The sequence below is a fragment of the Echeneis naucrates genome, chromosome 12, assembly GCF_900963305.1.
Source record: "Echeneis naucrates chromosome 12, fEcheNa1.1, whole genome shotgun sequence".
NCBI lineage: Eukaryota > Metazoa > Chordata > Actinopteri > Carangiformes > Echeneidae > Echeneis > Echeneis naucrates.
In genome coordinates this window covers 7,606,584-7,626,100 of record NC_042522.1, presented here as the reverse complement: position 1 = coordinate 7,626,100, position 19,517 = coordinate 7,606,584, and the positions used below count along the sequence as shown (strand labels likewise).

Sequence of the window (19,517 nt, the reverse complement as noted above, 5' to 3'; positions counted from 1 at the left end):
CATGATATTTATGATGCATATATTTTTATGCATGATTAACAGTGTATTATTAGTCCAGAGAGTAATTAGAGGTTAACTAAATAATTGAATCATCTCCAGTTTCATGTGCACCCGAGACTTTGCCGTTAGTGTGCCACACGATCGGCCACCTAAAATGAATGTCACTGAAAAGTCATTGAAAGCATCATGCTTATATATAAATATGACCAGATATACATCTGGTCTTTTATTTCTGCAGTGGTGAATGGGGGTTCAAAGTAAAATCACTTTCAGCTTCCGGAGCTGTAAAACAGACCAAAGTAAACAAACTTTTTCTGAGCAAAGTCAATAATCAGCCAATGGCTCTATTTACCCGCTGATAGTGACAAATAGTTTATTGCATCTTGAAATGTCTTCCTGGAAGTATATTTGCCAGTTGCTTATATTAGATGAGATTGATTGTAGTAGCGTAGATAAACTTTAACAGGGGTGGCATTTGTTTTACTCAGGGCAAGAAAGGCACATTAATTGTCAAGAAAATCTCGTTATGACAAATAATCTTGACTGGATCTCTCTTTTATCGTACTGCAGTGAAACAGAGGACAATGATTTTATTCAGGTGAATTATATCCAGAATTATAACCTGTGTGGGAGCTGGGACTTAAATCGGCGAAAATATCAAAGGATTTGCTCATTTTCATGCAAACATTTTTTTTTTTTTTTTTTTTTTTTGCCATGAACTATTCCTCATTCAGGTCATACGTTTTCCAAAGTTCAGAGTAAAGAAAAAGACAGTACTTGAAGATTAATATGGACTTACACAGAGGACTAGACCAAATGTGACTTGTGTATTAATTTTTTTTTATTTGTAGTGATTGACTGCTCCCTTGGCTGTACTAATAGTATCAACTCAATAAAAGGTGGCAGAGTTTATCTCTGTTTATCTCTTCTTCCTCTTCAGTTCTACTGCCTTTGCTAAGTCTTTCTTATGATTTTTTTTTTTTTTAATTTCTGTTTTTCAACATCTGTTTTTGCTCTCCCCTTCCCCCTCAAGGAAACAAACTTACTTCGAAATTGTATGATTTTAAATCCAGATGTGACTGGGAAATTTTGTTTTGGCCAGAAACTTTCTCACAAATATTCGCACACAAGCACACTGACCTAGGAGTCGCACAATGTTTGGATGGTCAAATTCAGCCATGAGTGCCGCCTCTCTCTGGAAGTCATTCTGCATGTCAGCTGAAGCTTCTTCCTTCAACATCTTCACAGCCACCATTGTGAAAGACTCCGCTGGCAGTAAAGCTGGAGCTCTGCAACAAAACAGGGAGAGGCAAGTTTGAGGGCTGTAAATTTTACATTTTATTATCATGAGGTTTTTGGGTAATCAAACCAGATTTCTGTGGCCATGTGTTTTGAATGTATCTTCCAACAAGCAGCCCAGCATAACAGTACAACTGTATTATTGCAGTGGACATAAATGTCAGCCTGTAGAAGAGAAATACATAAACATACATAGATCACACAAGCTTTTTCCTATGTCGCGCCCTACAGGGGCAAAAAAAAAAAAAAGCCAACAAGTTGTTTCTCAGTGCAGATATAGTTTGTACATGCAAAAACTACACACATACACACATATGGAAACACTCAACCACTGACACAATCATACACTCTCACACAAATCGGGGAAAACTACAGATAGAAGCCTGTCTGTCAAGGAAGAAGTCAATTACTCCTTGGGTCTATTTTTGGCATTGTGAATGTTGTGCGCGCATGTGTACAGTACTTGTGTGAACATACACAATCAAAAGCATGTGCTGCTTGTGCATGTACATGTTCATCCGTCCTCCTGAGTGTTCACATATGCAAGGAAATGTCCACTGTTTATTAAGAACTTTTATTTGGTCACATTTGCTGATATGAGTGTGTGCGTGTGTGTTTGTTTGTCCAACTTTTGTGAGGCCAAGACTGAGTTTTACACTCTCATGCAAGAGATTTTAAAAATATAGTAATTTAAATATATATGTGTGTGTGTGTGTGTGTGTGTAATGTTCCCAGGGGTGTCTGTATACCACAACATTCCAGTTTTCACTGAGGGATTACCAGCTGGACAGAAGGACATCCTACAGTCCTGGCTGGCAACACACTGCCAACGTTGGCGTCAAAATGCAGCAAGCTATTGTTGCAGGCTACCATGCTGTATGTTTTGGACACGTATCGTGTATTAGTCTCGCTCCAGCTATTGCAGTTGACTCTATACAGACATAGTTTATGGTGTGAGGGACAATTATTGAGAGTTGTCTTCAATCATATTACTTACTTGATACAGTTCAGGATACAGTTCTGGATTTCTCATTGTGCCTCATGAAACGCCTAATTACAAATCAAAAGTCTTCTTTGTCATCACAGTGATCTCTTCTGGTAATATTTATATACAATATAAAGATCCACATTGCTGCGTTCGATTGGACTCTTTATCTTTGAGGCCTCTCACATTTCTGCTTTGTGTTAAAACCTGTTTTCCTCTTTTCGTCAGACGTTGCAGGGGTGAAAGGCCATGACGCTTGTGTGAGTGAAGATTAAATCTAATGATGCTGAGTCACTCACATGACCTTCTCTTAATATCTTGCTATAGGCTATAAAAACCTTTTGCATTGATTGGACATACTAACATGAATTAAGCAGATCATGGTCATTGTTCAGGCAGCACGGCGCTGGTGCTCCACAACAGTCCCAGCCTAAGACCTTTTTGAGTGGAGTTTGTGTGTTCTCCCTGTGCCTGTGTGGGTTTCCTCCAGGTACTCCCGTTTCCTCCCACCATCCAAAGACATACACGTTTAGCTGGTGACAATTGCCTGTGAGTGTGAGTTGTTGTTTGTCTCTGTATGTTGGCCCTGTGATGGACTAGCAACCAGTCCTGGGTGTATCTCCCCCTCACCCAGTTTGAGCTGGGATTGGCTACAGCACCCCCACGCAAATCAGAAATAGATATGTGGTAGAAAATAAATGAATAAATAAATGAGTGAATGAATGACTGGTTATTGTTCTACATGAAATGAATCTACAATCTTCTTACAGCTGGCTTTTCAACCCAAAAAACATATTTCACTCAAAACATTAACTGTGTTTTCCCAAATTGAACTACCACATGATCCAGGTTTTGTATTTAGCCTGATTATGTTAGCCTGCACATGTCAGTGTGCAGTGTAAGTGACACCGGTAGCAGCTCCTCTTGTGACTTTGTGAATGACGCAGCAATTCCCGAAATGACCAGTGGCCTTGTTGAGCCTCACCTCTCTATCATGTTAGCGCCTGGCAGGGATTATGATGGTGATATGGCAATATTAAATATAACTCTGAGTAATATTGCATGTCAATGTCGCTTATTTAGATCTTTCTCTTGTTTGTCATGTAGGCTTTCTCTTTTCCCTTTTCTTCTCTCACTTTACTCAGTAACCTTCTTTCACTGTTTTTTTTTTTTTTTTTTTTTTTTTTTTTTGTAAATCTATCACCCCCTCCCGTTTCCATCTGCTTCACCTTCCCCTCTCACCTGGCTTGGAAAACTCGTCCAAAAGCTCCCTCTCCAATATCCCTAACATATTGGATATTGTTTCTTGGGTATTCGAGGGCCAATAGCTTTGAGTTCAGCAGCAAGGGGACCCTCTGGTACATGGGGTTGGGGTGGAGTCGGTCCAGCAGCAGTTCAGATGGCAGAGCGGTCATGGTCGGGGTCTCCATCGCTCTGTTGACAGATAGCAGATGAAAGGGGGAATAGAAATGGTGGATAAAAAGCTGCATGCCTTGACTTCCCTTTTACCTCTTTCTGATCCTCCATTGCTTCCTCCGTTTGCAGCAGGCAAGGATGACGATAGTGAGGAAGACTGCAGCTGCAAGTGCCGTCAATATGATAACAATGACGGACATGGAGTAAGCTGGCGATGATGCAGTAGTTGTGGGAGGGAGGCGAGGAGGCTGATGGGGCCCCGGTGACTCTGGCTGCATTACTGACAAACAGACACAAAGTCAACATCAACACCATTAATTTAAGTTACATAACGCAGGAAATATCTTAGTGAGTCCAGTACAGTGGGTTCGACCTCTCTCTCTCTCTCTCACTATATAAATATATATAGTGAGAGAGAGAGCGAGAGAGACATATATATATATATATATATATATATATATATATATATTCCTAAACACTGATATGCTGTATATCACTATCAAAAGGAGCATAATAAAAGAGTTTATTAATAGTTTAAACGATGAATAAATATATATACATGGACTTGTTTTCTATAGTATACTGCTTATATTTATTTGTTTATTTCATTTCAAGTTTTAATTGGGTGAAAAGATTATGGTTTCTTCAATACAGTGCATCCCCCTAACGTGGAAAAGTGGGAATAATCAAGCAGAATTTAAGGAAAACTTCCTTCTTCTTTTTTTTTTTTTTTAGGAGGGTCCGTCGAGGATAACATTAAAAGTATAGGACGAGGATGGCGACCGAGCTGTTTTTCATTAAATGCTAAGAAAATGTATTTGGCGTCATGGAGACGAAGTCGGAAATCGGAACTTGCCGAGGACCGGCGTTTGACGTCACGTCAGTGTAGTCCAACTGGGCCCGGCGCGTCGACAGCCGGGTTAGCATGCTTTAGCTGGAGGATGCCACCCGATTCCAGCTGAGATAAAGAGGTGTTTTCATGGTTGCTGTGCTGGTGCAAAGGTGAAGGCTAGGAAATGGAGATATAACCCCTTTCTGCCATCGACCGTCATGGCAAATGTCAACTCTCTGCCCAACAAACATGATGAGATGGAGATATTGGTGAAGACTCGGACAGTGTACCCCGAGTGCAGCCTCATGTGTTTTACTGAAACCTGGTTCAATCAAAACAACTCTGATTCCTGTGTGGAACTACCCGACTTCACTTCTCATACTGATGGACAGAGACACTAAAGCTGGTGGAAAGGAGGAGGACTGGCTTTATGACTGTCAAGGAGAAGATGTGCTGTCCAGATATTTCATTCATGGCAGTTGGTATGAGACCACACTATGTACCAAGAGAATTCAGTCATATTATAACAATACTTGTGTACATTCCAGCCAAGGCAACTGCTGAAGTTCCATGTGAAGTTCTCCACGAAACTGTAGCCAGGATACAGACTAAACAGTCTGAGGTACTTGTCTTAATATCTGGAGATTTCGACCCTGCTGACTGGATAATGTTTTGTTTTTTATTTTTTTATTTTTTTATTTTAATGAGCTCCTGACTAGGTGAATTTCCCCTTGGGGATCAATGGAGTTATATCTATCCATCTATCATCTTCCACAGAAATATTTAGGGTCCATGTGCTCACGTGTTTTTATCGCCCCTCTGCTGTTAACGCGCTTTAGTAAGATTTAGTGGAACTGAAAAAAAAAAACAGTGGATCAGTGTTAAAGAAAACAAAAAACTAGCAACGTATTGTTGAGTTCAAAGTCATCATCTCTACAGAGCGTTGCCTTGTATAACATTAAATTCAGTTTTATCGGAATAAGACAGCAGGGTTGGAACTGTAGCTGGAGCAAATTTGATGTGTTAAGAAACACGTGCACCATGTTTTCAGAAAAAGTCCAGTGTGAAGTGTAAGGCCACCGTGATTATACAGATTATTATTAAAAGCTTGTTTGTGGTGACTGTGAATAGAATAAAAGCAAAATTATTCATCAGTTCCCCTGAGTTTCATCGTTATACAAGTCTATACAGTTTATAATATACATTTTTTGCATTAAGGTTCTGTTATGTATATAACAAAAACTGCTTTGTAAATGTTTGGTTATTTGTGTGCTTTTAGGTGGTGTGACAAAGAGAATTCACATAGATTAAATAATGCGGGGGTTTAAACATATGAATTATGTTAGATTCCTGCTCTCCCTGTGCTTTAATATTGGGGCTTGAATTAATCCAGTCACATGATCCTGACTAGTGAGACTAATGTTTTCTTTTTTGTCTTTTTCCATTTAGATACCCTCTCTCACCCAGGACAAATCCTTCATCTGTTGGTAACAAACCTAAGAAACCGAGCAGCACCAACATTAATTCTCTGAGGTACTCCATCATGAGTCTTTACCACAACCTCACCACAGGCTCTCAGGACTTCCCTGTTATTCAGTACACAGGAACCTTCTGCTCTCATGAAATAGACACACCTTTTGAGCATGTAGAGGAAGAATAGAGGGAGAAAGCCAAGCCCTTGCCTCTCACGGAAGGACCAGCAGGTTACTAATATTAACTCCACTTCTTCCTGGGAGGGCAAGTCTAAGAGCACTGAGGGCTGACTGTAGGAACTGTGTCATTCGTATAGACTTTAATGACAGTTCTATTACTAGAGTTATCTCCCCTGTGTACCGTTCTGCAAGCACCCAGCTGATAAACCGGTGGAGGGTGAGCGACTACAGTGCAGACGGGCACATCCTAATGTCTGTTTTATGTACATTTTCCCTGTACTCCCCTGCCTGGGAGCCAACAAGTCTTCTGATGAAAATCAACTTTGAAGAATGTCCAAGAACAAACAGATTGGTAAGTAATATTGTACAAACAGATGTTTCTGAAATGATGCCTCAAATATTACAAACATCTTAAAGTATTAACTGTTTCCTCTCTTATCGACTGTTTGTCTCAAAGGGGGAAAGGGAATGAGATGGGGAAAGAAAGTGGCAGGGTGGAGGAGGAAGAAGAAAATTAGCATGTTGGATCTGGCCAGTGTCAATGCATGCATCCTTTACCGGAGCTGCACAAAAGAAGAAATTGCTAGGCGTGACTTCCTTCTGCAGTTGTGTAAGGCACTTCACAGCGACGACATGCAAATGAAAGAGGCAGCTGACGCTGTGCCACTGCCCCTTCCAACAGAGGAAAAGCAGCGGAAGCGAAGGCAGTGCACAGTGAAGATGCGCTGCAAGAAAAACAAAACAACCAAACCCTGCATCAAGTGCCGGCGACCTGTGTGTGGTCAGTATATTGACAAGGTTTTCAATGTTTGTGCTGGCTGTGAGTAAATTGTGAGGCATCATTTAAGTGAGTAGGCCATTACCTGCTAGGGATGCTAGGGACCAAGGCTGTCTTTCTTTGTCAATAGGATTTCGTGTTAGGGAACTTACGATTGAAATTGAAATGTTCATGTTTGTGAGTAATGCTCATTTTTTATGTTTTATTTGTTTGACAGCTCTTTCATGGTATATTACATCAATGATGATAGTTTGATAGTTTAACTAAATTGAATTGTTATATTTTGTTACCTTGAGCTTTGATTGGTAGAATTTGGACGCTGTGATCAAAATAAATAAACATTCATTCACTTAATTGTTGTTATATTGCTAAAATCAAATAAATCCCAATCTGGCAAAATTGGGTTGGAGCGTGAGAGAGGTCTTGCAGGGAGGTGGGAGAGCATTTACATTATGGCACAATTGCAATTATAAAGCCTGTCGTGGAGCGAGGTCAAAATGACCTCTCGGCGGTTCTAGTGTTAAAAAGATAAGTAAATTATTCTATTGTACTTTAGTACTTGCAATATGTCTTCAGATTTATTAACTGTTAGAGAATCTATTTGTTCCAGAGAGGAGGAGATGAAACAAGACAACCATCTCATTATGAAAGATGAGTATACACTAAATCTACATTATTCAAGTCTTCTGTTGCATTTTAGAAGAAGGAAAGGAAACCCCAAGTAATAAATAACCAGATAAGGTGAGTGGAGAAGAAAGGCCCTTCGTGCTCTGATTGAAACTTCTGCTTAGACTGATATTTCTTTTGTGCAATTACTTAAGTCGACAACTGGTTGCCCTCATCTGTTTCAGGAGAGAGGAGAGTAAACAACACAAGAGATGAGAAAAATGTGAAACCCTCTTACGTACAAAGATATGTATTTTCTTGTTTATTATTTGGAATTTTAAGTGTATGTACACATTTGCTCCCTGTTTTTATAAAAAATAATGTACTGTTGAGTCCTGAACATATTCAACAGTTTGTTGAGGTTTTCATACTCTCTTGTCTGTTTCTATTTCCAGTGAAGACAATCAACTTCACACATCGCACAAAGTTCCACATCCAAGTCTTAAAAAGATTGTTTTGCAGGAGTAAATCACAACCCCCTGGGATAAGTTTTGCTTTTTGTTTAAATCCATTCAACTGAACAGTGTTAGTACTTCACGTATTGATTAACAAGAAATCCAAAGTAAAGATCCCAATTTATCCTCTAAATATCATCTCCTGTGTGTTCTGATACACGGCAAGTTACATTGTCTATTTTATGGTGTTCAATTAATATCAATTTCCATGGAGATCTGAATGTTTAAATAATGAAAGTTTGTGTGAAATGCACGTGTACATGTAGAATAAATGTAAAACTGAGGTCTGATCCTCCATAGAAACTCACTAGCAGCAAGTACCCTTTGCACATGGTTTGGTAGCAAAAATGTATTTCACACTATTAAGCCATATTATGTCCTCCCTCAGCTCAACAATTAAATTGCTGAGTACAAGATTTTTTTCAGTTTGAAGCAATTGTGACCGATCAAAATGAGAAAAGAGGATTTATGTCATAATGAAAGCAAAAGATGGTACCTGGGGATGTGCTTGCCTCCTCACACTGCAGCACACCACAGTACTCCCAGCGGATGTTGGGGTTTGTGGTGTAACACCAGGGCTTGTCGCTGATTTCTCCTGGGTTCCTACAGTGATTGTCTGAGTTATTTAATTCTGGAATGACATCCACGGACAGGCGGTGCTGATGGGGAACCTAAAGGGAATAACAGCACAATGACACCAGGAATGCATAAACAGCATATAATTGACAAAAAGGGGAAACAGCGGTTTTGTGTTTTTTTTTTTTTTTTTTTTTTACAACTGTTGTATTTTGGAAAGGGAAATCTTTGTTTCTATTCTGGAAAATGTTATGTTGTTTCTTTGTTCAACCTATCATGGTAAGGTGCGGACATCTGGGAGCCAGCCTGTGTCCAGAAGTGTTTTTGAGGAAAACATTATCTGCTCTGTTCTGTTGTTGACCCTCTGTTCTGGCAGGAGGTAAAGACGAAACAGACTTGACTTGAGGGATAAATTAAATCCGATCAATAAATTTCTTGCCCACGTTTTTTTTTTTTCTTTTTTCCCCCTTGCAATGTTCAAGAGGTGTTTCCACTCAATTTTTATGGACACTCTGCTTTTGACGTCAAAATGAAAATAAAAGGGTCTTGAGGCACAAAGCCCCATTTTGGGGCTGTAGTAAGGTTACAGTTTAGTAACCATAGGTTGTAAAATGGTCCATAATCAGGGACATTTGGGGTTGCATGGTGGTTTCTGCAGTTTAGAGTGCCAACTCAAACACTAAACATCTGGTGTCTCCGTGTGTCACGGGCTCTAGTCATCAAAAGAGCAATGATCTAGCCCATCCCGAGACATGTGAGGTTATGAGCAGAAAAGGCTGCGTTCAACACATGTGCTGTTGAGCAAACTCTCCTCAGGGTTGATTCCATGAGAAGTCAACTCTTAGGTCTCCTGGAATGTTAAAAATAACAACTTCTCACACCTAGACTACAAATGAGGTAGCTTTTCTCTTCTCATCCACTATTGGCAGGGGACAGAATGAAAGACTCTGTTGCGGGTGTCCAAGACCTTGTTCCCCCAACCATCCATCACAATCTCCTCCCTGCAGACATTTTGCAGCACTGAACGTCATGTCCATGTACACAAAAAACTGCTAAACTAAGGTCATTCTACTGGGAAGCTTGCTGAGAGCAAAATCATTAAAAACATTAAATACTTGTGGTACTTTTTCATAGGTAAAACCAATTGACAGTCAACAAGTCAGAGTGACAGTGTTTAATGCATAATGCATAATATATATACACATATGTCTCTGTGTGTGTGTGTGTGCTGACCCTAAATGTGATTTGCCAGTATGGTCTAATAGTGTATGAAACGGTGTTGTGCTCATCTCCTGTACGACTCACATGTATGTACAGAATGTTTTATAGTCAACATTAAAGCATCTGCTCCATGATGAAGCCTACAGACAATACACGTGGACAGAAGCATCCCTGTTAGTGAAACACTACCTGAGAAAAATATTCTGAACACCTAGAGTATAACTATTTCAACACAAAGCTTACTGGTGGGAATTTGAGATTTCTGAATCAGAAGCTTGGCATTATGTAATTTGTATTCATTCATTTATTATCCAGCATCTGAGAAACATAAATCCCCCCTGAAAAAGAAGAAAGGTAATTTTAACAATCTGAGTGTAACTCAACCAATGAAAAAGGCCTTTTGAGTTCAAATTGGTGCAATCAGCTTTGCATTGCCCTCTGGGAAATGTGATCCAAAAGACATTATCCCAATCATGTTTATTACTGTACTTACAAGAGGAAATGAAGCCTTAGATCTGGCCAGGAACTTAAGAATCATCATCAAAATAATCCTGCCTTGTTTAAAAGCCAACTTTTTTTGACTTGTGCTTGGCAAGCATATCATATCACAAAATTCCTGCTTTTTCCTGGAAGCAACGCATTACATTCCAACTTCCTGATGTCACTTCAATCCTAACTGTGATACAGAAAATGCGTTTTCATTATGGAACTAACCCTAACCCACCACTATCACTGTCATACTCTTTTTATTTCACTTTCTCATTTCTGATGTTCTAAGTGGACTCATTTCTAAACAAGAGTCTTGCTAAAATGTCTTGAACATGCACTGGATGGCTACATATCGTACAGGATATTAGGGCAAAAGAGTGATCAGGAACGAATTGTTTTATCTTGTATCATTTTAATATTTGTTATACTTCATTTTGTATGTTTACATTTGGTTGTTGAGTTTAAGGTTGCCAGTTTGAAGGTAAGGTTACAAAGCTTTGAAACAGAAACAGTGCGTTGGTATAAAATAAACCCAATGTGAGTAGGACAGAGCTGCTGCCATGAGCCGGACTGCTATCATACAGATATAAACACAGGATTTCTGTTCGCTTTATAGTATTATATTTTACGGTATATCGCTATGGATCGCCTGTCCCCAGGTTCAGCGGTCCTCGCAAATTAAAAAAAATTCAAAAATGGACAAGGAGGAGCAGACAGGCGATGTAGCGCTTACTTTGGCCAACTGGGGGAGCTAAGTGCTTTAATGAGACTAAAGCCGTCAAAACACCGTCATCCGATCAGATTTATCGTTGCCGTTGTCTCCGGGCGCAGGAAACATCAGCTGGCTCACTCATTGGTTATGAAGCGAAGCGGAGCAAACCGGAAGTTCAATTGTGTTTAAAGAAGAAGAAGTTCTTCTTCCTGTTTGTTATTTAACCTGTTTGCGTCATAATTGGACGTCACGTGACAATAATCACTTCCGAGACGACATTTTGGGTCTGTGAGCACTCATGGGCTGAAGGAATACGCATGATCTACTCCCAAAGGTAGTGAGCTGCGCTGTGTTGCTGCTTGATAATGTTGGTAAATCGGAAAAGTTTAAGCTTCTCCGCTCATGGTTTGTATTAGACGAAGAGATGAATTGTGGACAGTCTGCCTGAGTTAATGAAGTCTAGCAGGTCAGTAATGGTAAAAGTGCGAGGCCTGTGTCTTTTTGTGTGACAAAAGCTGATTTGTATGGGCTTTTCAACTGGTTCTCCTGCGAGCAGGTGCTTGAAAGCTCTGTTGTATATTTTTGCTGCTGCTGTTTAAGCTTTGTGAAGAAAAATGGCATAAAACCAGAGAATTGTTGACTGAGATTTATTGGGCGCAAGATGTGCCACGTAGACCTATCTGTCTTTTGTTATGAACTATCAGAGAACTGTTGGTGAAGGTATAGGAAACCATGACTTATGTTTCATAGAAAACAGTAGTGGGCACTTCATTGACACATTGATTGCACAATGGGAAATGTCCTAGTTGATACACAAATTTGTTCATCCGATGTTTGGTTAGGCTAGTTAGTCTGACATGCTACGGTTGGCAGCTTATACTGGAACACCCTTTTGTGCCAAATATGGTTTCTCAATCTGCATTTTTGATTGCACATATACGTAAAATTTGCTGCAACATGTCGACAAGCAAATATCGACAGGCAAATATAAATATGCCACATGTGGAGTGGGTCTCATTAAGTACTGCAACACACACTCCCAATGTCTACTGGTAGGTGACAGTAAATTATGTCAAGTGTTTTCAGATTAAAGATGATGTTTTTTGAAGGAGGCCCAGACAGTCGATAAACTGTTGATGTGTAGGGAAACTAAGCCAGTTTGTTTATGTGCACGCGTGTACGTTTTTGTTTATCACAAATACTACATTGTGCAGTCTGATTCGCCCATGGTACTAGTGACTGGGAAGTGTATGTCATGAGCGAAGGAGAGAAAGAATGTGCTAATATTTGCGAATTGAATAACAGAGCAAAGGTTTTCCCTATTTCACATACAGTAGATGTACATAAGTGTATGTTAGAAAGTGTATAGCGAGTGTGTTGATGGGGATGGTGTTTGTGCAGCATATGCGTGTGAAAGGTAATTGCTTCCAGAGGCAGGATGTGACACGATGTGCCCCTCCTTCTCTGCTGACCTGGCAGACACACACACTGCACAGGAGAGTAGTAACAGTTCACCCTCACAGACCCTCTCACCGACCAAATCCATAAAAAAATAAAGGGGCTTTTGGGCCACAGGGAGTGTGTGTGCCTGCGTATGCTCGTGTATGCACCTGTAAGCACTTTTATGTGTTTCTCTTTTTCTGGTTAGAGGTCAGGAATGTTTGATATAAAACTAAACATCCACACACAACATATCAGTCACACTTACTAAACACAGGAGTTGATTGCGTCGACAGCAGCTCTGTCATTCACTAGCAGTTCCTCCATATTCCTTTGACTTTATGTTTACTTAAGGATCTGATTACGATGGACTTTGTTAGCTCCAGTAGCTAGTGGAGACTAGACTGAATGATATGACAATCATCAAACCAGTTGTGCTTGAGAGTTCCTGCATTTTTTCAAATTTCAAGTTTCCTACTGCTCTATTTGCATGTGGTAATCTTGTATCTGCACTGTGTTTAAGTCCATATGTTCTCAGGTAGTACCTGCTGGCTCCATGGCTGACACGGTATCCCTGACCTCGTCACGTTCACACTGCCTTGGTAGAAACGGCCTTTGTTGTTGTAACATTTTGCTGTTGATACCAAAAGAATGGGTATAGATTTAATGTTATTTGTTTTATAGTTATGTAGTAGTTATAGTTATAATAAACAAGAATATTTTTGTTGTATGTAAATGGTTTTAATACTTACTTGTAATCTGATCTTTCTTGATGTCTGAAATGTAGAAATGTGCAAAAACTTGTAATATTATGTAAGACAAGTCTAGTAAATGAATGAATAAAATAAAAATATATCATGGTGACATCAATCCAGTGCTAAAGGCCAGTCCAGTACATTTAAGATTGTATTACTGTGCAAACATAGACACTGCGTGCACACACACACACACACACACACAAACAAACAAACACATAAACACTTACACACAGCTGTAAATTTTGGCTCAGCAAGTTGGACCCTCCTAATGACTTCATCAGTATCTGTGACCTGTAGCGTAGCAGTGTATCAGGCTCTGCTTTGCCTTCAGCTTATAAGTAACTGCGCCTATCCACAGCATGCTTTTCATTCTCTCCATTTCCTTTGTCCAAACTGTGTTTATTTTAGTTTGCAGTCCTCTGGCTATTTCTGCTGCACAGAATTATCACATCTCAAATTTATCAAACTGCATTCAAGAATTCTGTGCATGAATCAATGAAAACTAAAAATGGTTCTCCTCCCAAGAAAGAAAGCACATCATTTTCATTAATTATACTACCTGCCTCTTTTTTTGAATTGAACAGGGGAACTTACCTACAAAAGGGACATGTGTACAAGCATCAGGGTCTGTGTGAAGACTTGGTAGGGCCTGACAGTTGGGAAGCAGTAAGCTGGATGTGTGGTACCCAGTGACAGAGCTGAGGAGCCCAGGCTGGAATGAGCCGCTGCTCTCTAGCACCAACCACTCCTTGTGGCAGTACAGCTCCTTCACTGCCATACAGTGTTCTCTGTTTTATAAAGCGGAATACAGATATAAAGCTCCCTCAACTGTTCCATCATCCATTCATTAATTTATTCATATGCTGAACCAAAGTGAATCAGACAAACACAGCAGAGAGAAATGCGCTACCTGCAGACAGGTTTAGGTGCGGGTCCTGACCCTAAGGGGTTGCAGTCAGGGAAGGAGGAGTGACAGAGCAGTGAGCGTATTGCCGGTCTGCACAGCGTACTGAGCCCCTCTATTTCTGCCGACCAGCCCTGTACCAGGTACTCCTGCATGTCCTCGGGGTGCGAGCGCGAGGAGTTGAAGAAAACCAGTGAATCATCTCTCAGGATGGTGCGGCAGGCATCTCCTCGGTAGGCGCTGCAGTAGCCTGCAACACCCTTGTATTGTCTGTTAGGGAAGAACGCACACTGTTCATGTAAAGAGTGTCCAAATAAGGCTGTTATTTGTATTTATACATCTGTCTGTTTATATGTCAATGAGCTTACACAAAAAGTACTGAACCATTTTTCAGCACACTTGGACAGGGGTTGGGGCATGAATTAAAGACGGTTTCCTAAAATTTGGGGGCGGAATCATCATCTTCTAGCTATGAGTTGACAGTGCTAACTACTGAATAGATCCAAACTAATTACCACGAGGTAATTAGTTTGACTCCTTTCAGGATCATGTCATTTAACATTGGCTTTGCTTAGGAAGTGGAGTGAATACAGCCCTAAATACAGCATTTAGTGTTTTATTCCTCTGGTTTTGTCTGAACTTATTTGGAAGTTTGTGCATTTAAAAATGGTAAGAAATGCTCCATCAACTGAAATATCTTTTTAATATCCTCCAGATGTTGATAATGAAGCTTGTTACAGAGGATTCATGTGAAATGACATCCTGTCTCCCTCCCTGTTGGACTTCCTTGCTGCATCTTGCAAGAACAGGTCAGTCACACATAACGGCCTGAAACCTGCCCATCTGTCTGTCTGCTTGGACATGATCCACATTTCTTTCTGTGTGTTTCACATCCTAGCTCTTTCTTCTGCCACAGACAAGCAGCATTCGCTCCACTTTTCTCTGCCTCCACCAGCGATTACAAACTCCAGATGTTGCCACTTGGAATCGGTTTTTGGTGCTTCTGCAGAGTTCAAATCAAACCGGTAAATCTATCAACCCCATCATCCCATCCTATCTTCCTAAGGTTGACTTTCTCCCATCCCATAAATAAATGGTCTAGATGCTGACATGAGTTGGCAAACCTTGTAAGTAAAGCTTTTTTGTCTGTCGGTAATCTGTCTTCATTTTTACCTCAGAATTTCTCATCAGGCATCTCAAGGTCAACATTTTCTTTTCCTTTATTCCTTCATTCTCCTGCCTTTCTCATTTTTCTGTTTCTGTCTTTCTCTCTCTGTAGTTACATAGTCCAGATGTGGTAACAAGGGTTTATGCTATGGTTCAGCAAAGTTCAAACTCAACTCACACCATATGGGTGACTGAGAGAACGGATCCCTCTCTGCATAGCAGGTTTATTGTTGGAGCTGACACACTCACTGTCTTCAGCTGACTCAAAGGAAGCAACAGCACTTAGTGTCGCCAAGAACTGTGTAAACATAAGTGGCTTTGCTGCCTATATAAGATTGAATGAGAGGCAATGCGTTGTGTCATCCTTCTGATTCATAATGGATTCATTGTATATGTCAGATAGAGATATTGCTCATACAAAAAGAAAGGAAATGAAGCATAGAAGACTTTAGAGCTGTGAAGCACAGCTAATTTCTCTTACCTCCACTCTATGGGGAAACGGCAGTATCCAGAAGATGTCCGTTGAACCAGCACAGGCAGAAGGAGAAGAGAGAGACACATACACCTCAATCTCTGATGGAGGAGAAAATCAACCATGGTGCTGCTCTCACCAACTCATAGTTAGGTTTAAGGAGACTAAGGGATGAACAGGTGGAAGGGGACAGCTTGTGTGTGTGTGGTCTGGGGAGGAACACGTGTTTGTGTGTCTTTTTTTTTTTTTTTTTTTTTGGGTGACTGTGGTCAAGGGGTGCATGGATAGCTGAAAAGTATTAACCAAATGGTTAGGGCAGACAGCTGAGGCAACACTAATATAACTGGCAGCTAACACCACAAGGTAAAGTAGGAGCAACAACAACAACAGAGACACACAACAGCCACACAGCGGCCACACAGGAGAAACAATGCTCTGTGATTTTTCTCACGTCTCAGCGTGAAACAAATGTGAATGAAAACAGGACGCTACCTGCTACTGTGACGCTTGCCGTTGCTTTGACGGTGTTGGCTCCACCGCTGTGCCTGCTGGAGGCCAGACAGGTATACAAGGCCGACTTTTTCACCGTCACTTTAAGAACAGACAGAATCACCTCTCCCACTAACGTCTCCTCAACCGATGCGCCTGAGATCTGGGAAAAAGAGAAACACCCAAAAAGGCAGAAGTTAATTCAAGCTTTTATTTTTGCTGATTTTATTTTATTATTTTTTTTTTTTCTTCCTTTTTGGCAGCCTGAGAGAAGATCTTAAAATTCCCCATGTTTGGTGTATTGAGAGTTTGTAAAGCTGATACAGGTAATGTTAGCAAACTGCTGGCTTTACAGACCTTCAGCACTCCTGGAGAAATACGCAGCATAAATCCTGCTTTCCCTGGCTGCTAAATATTCCACCTTGTTCTCCAGCATGTTGTTGACTTTTATTGTTTGGGATCAAAGCTTTTTTTTTTTTTTTTTTTTTTTTTTTTTTTTTTTTTGCAGTTAATATTTTCCCTCCATCTGCAGATGCAAAAGGGATCTCTGAGAGCAGTAACACTGATCAAGCTGAATATGAAAATAAGACACTCTCCCATGCCAGACTTCCATTGTGAAATCGGAAATTTTTGTCTTAAAATGTCAGTGTCCAAACTGTTACATACTCATTATATTTAAGTCTCCTGGGTGTTGAGTTGATAAAATTAAGTGCATGCACTATATCTGGCATCAATCAAACCACAAGTAATCATGTAGATGATTTAAAAATTCCCTGGTATTCACACTACACCGATATAACCAGATGACATGTGTTTGTTTATAGTTTCTATATTCACACTTACGCATATATATACAGTTTATAAGTGATATATGTAATGCATCTGTAATATGTATCTTAGTGAGTGCTTCCAGGTGCTGATGCACAACTTGTCTATATTTGAAATTCTGTGATACCATCTGTTTTTATGAGCAGCTAGATGCAGCTCCTGCTGGATTTAATGACCTCAACAAGCTGCCAGAAAAGCAGCAGCTTCAACACTCATTTTAATCAGCACACATGCACACACGCACATACATATATAGTATTTACAAGCATTATGGGCCTGTAATCACATTGTTGCAAGCACCCGAGACTATTAAATACCCAGACGTTGTTGTGTATGTCTCCTTTCAGGGGCATAAATAAATGTCTGCTGCTGTGGTGATAAAACGTCCTGATTAACCTTCGTAATTTCGTAACCTTCCTGTATGATCTCCATGATTCAGCTCAAGCTCCAATGACCACAGCACTATTTATTTCTTATCCATTATTTATTTATTTATTCGATTTTTCTTAAATTTAAGCCATTATAATCTACTTTGAGCATAGATGCTAACATTTTTCAATAGCTGTTCCAGTAAGTGAAGAACTAAGGACTTGTGGGACTTTTCAAGGTCCCGGTCATTTGTTAGTTGCAGAAAATGCACTTTTCACAAAAAGGGGCTACTCACCATTGCTGTTAGTTCTCTTGCTGGCCCAAAAAACATTGCATGTGATTAAGACACCAATTGTGTCTAGAAACCAAACTATCACTGTTCTCACATATTTAAGAGTTTTCTGGGGCTTACAACAAGCCCCGTTCCATTGTGCTGTTTGTTCATTTTCTGAGTAAAGTGTGTACCATCCCTGTCTGAATGCCAAAGAGCCACAAACCTAATGTGGGCTGTGCTATTTGAACATCGAGCCTGAGTCTTCAAATCACAAGGCAGCACTCCCCATGAGCTACTCATCACTAATACAATAAACACCTCACGTTAGTGATACATGTTTTTGTTTGACAACAGCATCATAGTATTCACTAGCAATCAAAGCTGATAACACTGTGTATTATTGGCTAAATGGAAAGCAATCTCTTCAATCCCTTGTCAAATTAATGGGAATTCCTTTGCTGTTTATATCACTGATCCCACAGTCAATCTTTAACCGTGTGTGAGTGGCGGACCAACAGACATGTATTTTATTTTATGTGTGTATTAGAGTGAACTGCATGTACGGAGTTGTGTTCTTGCTGTGTTGGACTATAAGAAGATGAATTCAGATAACTGTTGTAACATTCAGTAACAGGTGTCTCAGCAAAAACCAATTAAGAACAGCATGCTGCTTCAGCTTTTGCTCATTAGTGGTTAATCTCCTAAATATTTTATCTTGTACAAGTGTGTTCTTTGCCACACTTCAGTGTAATTAAATTTTAGATCTATGAAGATAGGAATTTTACAATTGAAACTTTGTTTTTCCTCAGGCATTGGTTGCTTTCCTCTGTGTACTCCGCTATTGTCACAACTCTCCCATTATGTAAGGCTCTACAGCTGACAATGTGTCACAATGTCAGCTACGTGATAAAAATTTCTCTGATTGTTGGCTGTGTTGACTGATATTTGATCCAAACTCAACCACTGTAAAGGAGACAAGATGAGAAGCATTTATGAGAGTCCCAAGTGGACAGGGCAGATGTAATAGGAGCTCAATTCTTCTTGTTTTATACTCCTCCAGCTATTCATCTCAAGTCTGAATGAATGGACGGATAAGAACTTGAGCCCAAATTGCTGTTTCAGAGAAGAATTTACAGATATAAAATATTGAACTGTATTATTAAATTTTTTTACAACATTATATCTACAAATAAACAACTAAACTTACAGTATTCCCATTTTCAAGCCAGGTGATGGTGGGGATTGGATTTCCTGTAGCATTACATTCAAGTGTGATCTTACTCCCATACACTACTCTTTTCTCCTTTGGTACCCGCAGGATTCGTGCTGGAGCTGGACATAAACACAAAGGTACAAACAATAATAAGACACTGTTTGTTATAGATATTTACAATGTCCTTATTTACATACAAACACTGAAAGTGAGACTGTATTACAATATATACCCTGTACTTCTATGGTAACTGGCTTTGAAAAGGCCAAACCAAAGCTGTTCCTGGCCACACAGCGATACTGCCCCGCATCTTCCCTCTGTATGTTATGAATCTTCAATGCACCATAGTCCAGAATAGTAATGCGGTCACTGACCTGAGACAGATGTGACAATCATTATTTAAAATATCGAATAAAACCCTTTTGTTCTGCAACCAAACAGCAATGCAGTCATGCAATTTACAATCCTAGTCACAGATGTGTATACACTGCACTGAGTATCTAACAGTCTAAATGAATGAAA

The 19,517-nt window shown here is 40.0% G+C and overlaps 1 protein-coding gene across 1 annotated transcript in view; it reads right to left on the bottom strand.

Annotated features, from left to right (window-relative positions):
* Window positions 1-19,517, bottom strand: part of musk (muscle, skeletal, receptor tyrosine kinase) — a 28,993-nt gene that overhangs the window by 3,849 nt on the left and 5,627 nt on the right. Inside the window, exons 5-16 of the mRNA XM_029515415.1 lie at window positions 19,228-19,369; window positions 18,990-19,114; window positions 16,315-16,474; window positions 15,832-15,838; window positions 14,190-14,453; window positions 13,874-14,067; window positions 13,274-13,297; window positions 13,067-13,155; window positions 8,580-8,754; window positions 3,794-3,980; window positions 3,527-3,718; window positions 1,141-1,289 (exon numbers count right to left, since the gene is read on the bottom strand). Of these exons, the coding sequence (XP_029371275.1) occupies window positions 1,141-1,289; window positions 3,527-3,718; window positions 3,794-3,980; window positions 8,580-8,754; window positions 13,067-13,155; window positions 13,274-13,297; window positions 13,874-14,067; window positions 14,190-14,453; window positions 15,832-15,838; window positions 16,315-16,474; window positions 18,990-19,114; window positions 19,228-19,369 (1,708 nt within the window). The remainder of the gene's footprint in view (window positions 1-1,140; window positions 1,290-3,526; window positions 3,719-3,793; window positions 3,981-8,579; window positions 8,755-13,066; window positions 13,156-13,273; window positions 13,298-13,873; window positions 14,068-14,189; window positions 14,454-15,831; window positions 15,839-16,314; window positions 16,475-18,989; window positions 19,115-19,227; window positions 19,370-19,517) is intronic.